This window comes from Capsicum annuum, chromosome 1 (genome assembly GCF_002878395.1).
Source record: "Capsicum annuum cultivar UCD-10X-F1 chromosome 1, UCD10Xv1.1, whole genome shotgun sequence".
NCBI classification, from domain to species: Eukaryota; Viridiplantae; Streptophyta; class Magnoliopsida; order Solanales; family Solanaceae; genus Capsicum; species Capsicum annuum.
The window spans coordinates 44,775,914-44,783,194 of record NC_061111.1 but is presented as its reverse complement, the minus strand read 5'-3'; the positions used below and the strand labels follow the sequence as shown (position 1 = coordinate 44,783,194).

General features: G+C 33.7%; 1 protein-coding gene across 1 annotated transcript; it reads left to right on the top strand.

Moving 5' to 3' along the window:
* The first annotated feature begins 3,728 nt into the window (after positions 1–3,728).
* On the top strand, positions 3,729–7,281 carry LOC107873998. Its single transcript, XM_047396430.1, has 2 exons — positions 3,729–3,927; positions 5,425–7,281. Exon 2 carries the CDS (start codon positions 5,448–5,450, stop codon positions 7,083–7,085), a length of 1,638 nt encoding a protein of 545 aa, XP_047252386.1. The 5' UTR covers positions 3,729–3,927; positions 5,425–5,447; the 3' UTR covers positions 7,086–7,281.

Here is a 7,281-nt window from a genome sequence, read left to right as displayed (position 1 = left end):
ATAGTTAACGATGAAGTTTTTATGACTTTCAATCGTCAACCGAGTGATCTTTAACTTGTGATGAAGATTTTATGTCTTCTAATCACTAGTTAAGTTCAAACGGAGTAGAAAGCTTAAAGCTTTAATCTCCAAAAACAAACAATACAAATTCTGCAAAGTTATTTTCTTAAGATTGTAGTTCTTCGGGTACACACAATCTGTATTTTCGCAACACTACTTCAACACTAGTTCAAGTTTAAAACAAGAACACTATGAAGTACAACAACACCCTCAACACAAGATCAAAATAATCCTTCAAAGAAGTGTGTTTTATTTTTCAGAAATTAAGATGAAACAGAAATGGCCAAGTCCTCTGAATTCACGGAGTGTCCTTAAGGAAATAATTCTCCTCAAGTACCCGAGGTTGTGGAATTTTCCTCCCAGGATAAAATGGCCAAACAAACCAACTGTAGCGGTGCCTCAAACAATTGAAATCTCTTCGAATTCACTCAACGATTTGATTGATCACATGGAATGTTTTGAAGACAAGAAGAGTTTGTATATTCAGAAAATTTTTCATACCTAAACCTGTGGATAAATGCAGGTTTATATAACCATCAAGTGTCCCTTTTCAAAGGTGGCAATGGTTTATCTGAAAAGGTGTATCCTTTTGGAAGAGTCATGTCTGTTCATTCAAAACATTGTGTCTTTTTTCTGAACAGACACAACTATCTGAATAGTCACTCCTTTCTCAAAACAATATGTCTTTTCCTCAAAGGCTGTGTCCCTTCATTTTCCATTCACACTTTTTTCATACATATTGAACCCAACAGGCATTAGGTAGCCTTTGTGGTAGTAATGTTTAAAATATAGCCACTTTAAAGAGTTATTCAAAGTTTAATCACATCTCCTCTTCTTTCTTCACACATATACTTATATGGTTTAAATACATAACTTTTTGATGTGTTTCTGAATTATTCGTGCGTCGATTGTAATAGATAAAATAAGTATATAAATCAACTTTGAAAAGCTAAACCAATTGTTTGAGAACCTTCGAGTCTGAAGCTAGACTTGAAGGTTTGTAGTATTGTAATTAAACTTTAGCAACACATCTCTAAATTAAATTTGATGCGGCTATAATTTAAATACTTTGTAACTTTAACTATTCTTTAAATGAAGTCATATAAATGATGAATTGTAAGAATGATCCGGTAAGAATGACCCTGAAGGTGACCAATCTTGAACTTTTGACCTTGCTCACCTCAAGAGAAAATTTAAATTATAGCAAGTTTTGATTTTTAACGTTAAAGTTTTTTTTATAGGAGAAAGTGAAAGCTAAAAATTTAAGATCATCCATTTTCAAGATTATTTGATGTGATTCTTAACAAATGGCTATTTGTGCAATTGCTCATTACAAGAATTTGAACAAGGACCAAAAAATAGATAAACAACCAGTATTTTCTTTCTTTAGTCATTCTATACACAAATTAATTTCACGAGACCGTGCTAAGATGAAACACAAATTTAAAATGTAATAATAAATATTTTAATTAAAATAATATAATATATATTATAGTTTGTTAATAAAATAATTAATACAACCTCTTGGCATATTAGACATGCCTTTATAAGCACATTAGAAGTCACTACAGAAGCTAAATTATTGAAGGTTTAAGAATAAAAGTTATACTAAGATATGACACTCCAATTCTAAGAGAAATTTTAGCTTCAAAATTTGTTTAAATTTTGTCACACATCATTTTTTAATTTTAATTTAACTAGTTTTTAAAATTAAATTAGGCTAGATTAATTTAAAAATTAAATATTTAAAAACTATACGAAAATATTATTAAAAACTAAAATTCTCTTATGAATATAATTATTTGAAAAAGGAATTGCGATTAAAGTGTATAGAAGCCCTCAATGAAACGTAACAAATATTTTAGGTTAAAAAATGTAATAAGAATTAAAAAGAGATTCATATATAGTTGCTATGTCATCAATTAGGCCAATTAGAAAGGCCCGTGTCAACTATAACATCAACATGGGCCAATTAGAAAGGCCCATATGAAAATTCTTAAGAAAGGAAATGATGACAAACTACAAGCCATAATAGACCGTCCCGTTTGGTCACGAAAATCATAATTTTTTGGAGTTGGAGTTGAAGTTAAAATTGAAGTTGGAGTTGGAGTTGTGTTTGACCATGAATATAAATTAAAGTTGTTTTTGAAACTTTGTGAGAAAAGTATGTGTGAAAAAGGTGAAAATAAGTAAAACTTGTTTTCATTTTTCCAAATATAATTTTGAAGTTGTATTTGGAATTCTCGTGGCCAAACACATACCGTTTTCACTTTTTCAAATACAATTTCAAAATTATATTTGGAATTCTCATGTCCAAACACATCCTATTTTTGAATAAAAGTAAAAAAATTTCATGGCCAAACGACTAATTGAATAAAAAACACACTTACCAACTTTTGAAATTTCAAATTATGGGCTTGTAAGCACTACAAAACTCCAACATGCATATATCCCACTACAAAACTCTCACATGTTGTATTTGAATGAATGTGATGTATTCATATAAAATTAAGTGATCTATTTGAAAAAGATGCGATGTATTTGTATATCTAAATCAGAGATTTAACAAAAAAAATGAGATAGGGAGTAATCGACTCCAAAATGATTGAAATTTACGTAACTTTTACTAATACATAAACATTAGTACATTACTCTTCACTTAGCCTCAAATCACATCTATGTCAATGGCGGAGTCCCCTTTACTCCAGGGTTTCATCCGAACCTCCTTTGACAGAAAATTATACTAGTTTTATACTATTTTTATATGGTTAAAATATTTTTTAGCAAGGTTGAACCCCGTTCGACTAATTCGTATATATACTTCTGAACCCCTCAATGAAAATTCTGACTCCGCCACTTATCTATGCTATCTAACTTCGAGTGTGCACAAGTAGACACTTAAACTTGTATAAAGTTGAATAAATAGACACACACGTACTACGTATCAAGATACATATAGAATGTCATGTAGGAGAAAAATTAACCACGTAGAACGCCGTATGTGCACATCCAAAGTTGGAGATCATAATTTGTATTTTTATAAAAAATTCTTTGAAAGCAATGGAGGGAACGGCCATTGAAACAGTTAAGGCTTTTGGCCTGCCAAAAATTAATAAACAAAGAAATATAACTTCAGCTAAACAAAACCTTATTATATACTTTAATCCATATTCAAAGACAAACATTCCCATCATAGTAGGTGTAGTACAAATAGCTAATATTGTTGTATCAAATTGCGGTTAGTTGAACACTCTTCGTTGCATGTAAAAAATTATATTTCCTTCGTTTAAAAAAGAATGACCCTTTTTTTTTTTTTTTGATAATACTTTAATTTCAACTTTCCGCATGACATGTTTAGGACCACAAGATTAAAGGGTATTTTAGTACCTTTGACATAACTTTAATTTAAGGCTAAAATTCAAAAGTCTTTATTATATTCTTAAACTTTGTGCCAAATCAAAGTAAGTCATTCATTTTAAATGGAGGAAATACTAAATATATAGTTTAAAAAGTAATTTTACGTACGTATATATATTAAATGTTGAATATCATTAACGAAATTTCTAACTTCATGACTTTGGAGACAAGTGATTTTAACTAGCATATTGTACTTGACAGCTTCTATTTGTCTTTTCTCTTTTCCCTCCTTTCTTGCATTTGCTGCCTAGTGTAACCTTTAGCATAATTTTATTCATCTGTTTATTATTAATGCAATGGCCTTTGAGTTTTTCTTTCATCAATATCTTAGTTTTTATTTGTTTACAATCAAGAAAATTAAAGAAAATAAGTGATTCTTGGTGGGCGTTTGTGTGTTTTTCTTGTTTGGTTTTATGAGGTGTCTTGATGGAACATAAAAAAGGTTGAAAGGTACTTCCTTTTTCTTAGTTGTTGTTGAAGGTTTTGCTCATGTTTATGTTTATAATTGTGTTCTTGATGGGGTTTATGTGTTTTAGTTGTTTGGTTTATGGGGTGGAAGATTAAACAACCTGAAAGGTACTTCCTTTTTTTGAGGTTTTGATCATATTTGTGTTTCTTGATTGTGTTCTTGGTGGGTTTTATGTGTTTTTCTTGTTTGGTTTGTGGTGTAGAAGATAAAACAAGTTGAAAGGTACTTCCTTTTTTAAGGTTTTGATCATACTTAGTGTTTCTTGATTATGTCCTTGGAGGGTATGTTGCTTAATTGAAGTCTTCTTTTCTTTTGATAATTGTGGTGGCCGGTTCAACTTGCGTGCCCCTTGACTAATTTCATGGGACAAATGCTACCTCCCACCAACATAGTTACTGGGTAATTATGTCCATCAAGGCTTTGGCAAATTGTGAAGAAATCACTTGATGTTTTTGTTTCCGTTGGAGAATTGAACTTCAGACCGTGTGGTTCTCAACCACTTCATTGACCACTAAACCACACTCTTGAGTTGCATAGTTGGAGTGTTGACTTAGGATTATTGGGTTTTGGTTAGAAGATAGATGAAATCGCTATTTTAAAAGTTTTCCCTATCCTAAACAAGCTCAAAGTTACTTCCGTTTTCGAAGGTATTCTTTAAGATATTCTCATATTTGTGTTTCTTGATTATGTCCTTTTTGTTCTTGGAGGGTCACCGCTAAGCTACATCCCTCAGATGCGCTAAGGTTGTTCAAACTTTTATATTTAACCAAATATAATAGAATTTTACTTACACACGCGGTATAATTTTCCGACAAGGTCAGGCCTTAGTACAAGGTGGCTCTGCCCCCAAGTCCATCTATTAAGATCAAAGAAATAATTGGTTCTCGATGAGTTCACCTGACCACCCTTAGTACAAGGTGGCTCCGCTCCCAAGTTCATCTATAAAGATCAAAGAAATAATTGGTTCTCGATGAGGTGTTATGTGTCTTTTCTTTTAGGGATAAGGTATGCGTACACATTATCCTCCCCAGACACCGTTATGAGACTACACTGGGTTTGTTGTTGTTGTTGTTGTTGTTTTGATAGAAGATAAAACAAACTAAAAAGGTACTGCTTTTTTCGTATTTCTTGTTTATGGTGAGAGGCAAATCAGGATTTGAAGTTTTTGGGTTCCTACAACAACCTTAAGTTAATATACAATAATAATTGAGTTCACACTAAAGTATTTTTTTTAGTTATACATATATAGAGTTCGTGCTAAAGCTACTAAGACGTGAACCCATAAATAGTACTGTAGATCCGCCTTTGTTTATGGTTTGCTCATGTTTATGTTTCTTGAGCACTTCCTTTTTTGTACTTGATTTAGTAGGCTGCATAATTAGCCTATTTGCTTTGGAAAGTTGTTTTTTTTTTTTTTAAATTAGAAGAACAATAAAGTTGAGATAGGCTGAACTATCTCTTTTCATGATTCTCTTTAGGTGGTCTGATATTTTGAGAGAAGATGGCCATGTCACTGGAGGACCTCCTCGCAAAGGAAGGATTCAATAGGAGGATGTCAAAAACGATGCCTAGAGCTTCATCGGGAACAAAGGGAAAGAGTGGTCCTATTTACCGACTTCAAGATCCTTATAAGTATGTCGCTTCATCAGGTGCAAAAAAGACGGAGAGGATAAAATCTGATATCCCCCGGCATGACTTGAAAAGTAAGCACAGAATGGGCTCTTGCGATCTATCATCAGATGTTAAGAGGATAAGTATTAGTTCTTTCGATGAGTTTCTATCTGCTAATGCTTCTCAAAGCAATGAGATAGTTGAGGTCGAAGAGCGAAATGATTTGAGATACAACCGTATATACTCAAATCGAACTTACAGAAATGACGGCGAAGGCAAGTCTTCTAGCAGAAGTGAGGAAGCAGAAGCAAAGAGAGAATCCTTCGGAAAAGATACACGAGCAACAACAAAATGTCTCAATAATTCGAGCAAACATATTTCAGGACGTCCAAGCTTTAGAGATAATTATCAGAAGCATATGGAACAGCCGGAGACGTCCTACAGCAGATCAGCTAGAAGTTCACTAACCAACAAAAGTTACGGGGAGATTGAGCACAATGCAGCTGTTCCTGCTTTTGATGAAGTAGCTATTCAAGCCGTTATCTCTATCTTGAGCGGGCATATAAAATGTTTTCTCCGAGATGAGGATTTTAGGACATCGCTTCGTCACAATAGTTTTGCTTCCCTAAATTTTGTTGGATCTGAAGAAGGCCTGAATACTGAAAGCAAGATCATAGCCACTCTAGAACAGGCTATCGAAACAGTAGAAAGAGCTGCAGAGGATTGTGCAAATGAGAGAGAGCTTAAGAAAGCCTCACTGCAGCTTAGTATAATAACTGGGTTGAATTCAGGTGAGTTACGGGATCAGTTTACGTCTGGAATTCCCAATTCTAAATTGGCAGCTTGTGCTCATCTGTATCTCAGTGTAATATATAAGATACAGAAGAAGGACCGTAGCGCTGCAAAGCACCTCCTGCAAGTTTTCTGCGATTCACCTTTTCAAGCAAGGACTAGTTTGCTGACTGATTTGTGGGATCGCATGTTTCTTCCTCATCTTTCACATTTAAAGGACTGGTATGATTCAGAAGCTAATTTTCTTGATGATTTACGTAATAAGTCAAGAAAGCTGAAGCTACTTGACAAATTGTACAGTGAAAATCTGGACAAATGTACTTCTCAGTTTGCAGTTTACTACAAGGATTGGCTAATCGATGGGGCTGAGATTCCTGTAGTTCCTTCTATTCAAATTCCTTCGATATCTATACAGCGTGGAGGTTCCTTTAGCAACTCTTCCCACTTAAGTAGTGGCCTTGGCGGTTTCTCACCTCAGCCGTTTGTTAGCAAAAAGTTGTATGATGAAGTATTCCGTCATTCACATAAACTAGGAGCGGAATCAGAAGAGCACCAGGACGAAAGCTATGAAATTAGTAAGAGAAGGCCTGCTAGTTTTGCTGCTAAAAATCTGGTACCGTTGACATACTCCGCTGAAGTGATTAAGTGTATAGAGCGAGATGTTGAGCCTGGTGCTACAGATGATTCATTAAGTTTTGAATACGTAACTTCAAACAACTTGGATCGGTATGTGTAAATTGTTGGTTAAAATCCTGGATAAGTTTCTGCCACATTTTGTCCGGTGAGATTTGAAGCAAATGAAGTACTACATGGTCCATTTACGACAATAAATAGAGGACGTTTGAATGATGTAGATGCCTTAGCTCCTGTATTCCAATTTACCCTTGGATTCTTCAAAATCTATTTTGTAAAACAACTTGTAGTTTTGTGGA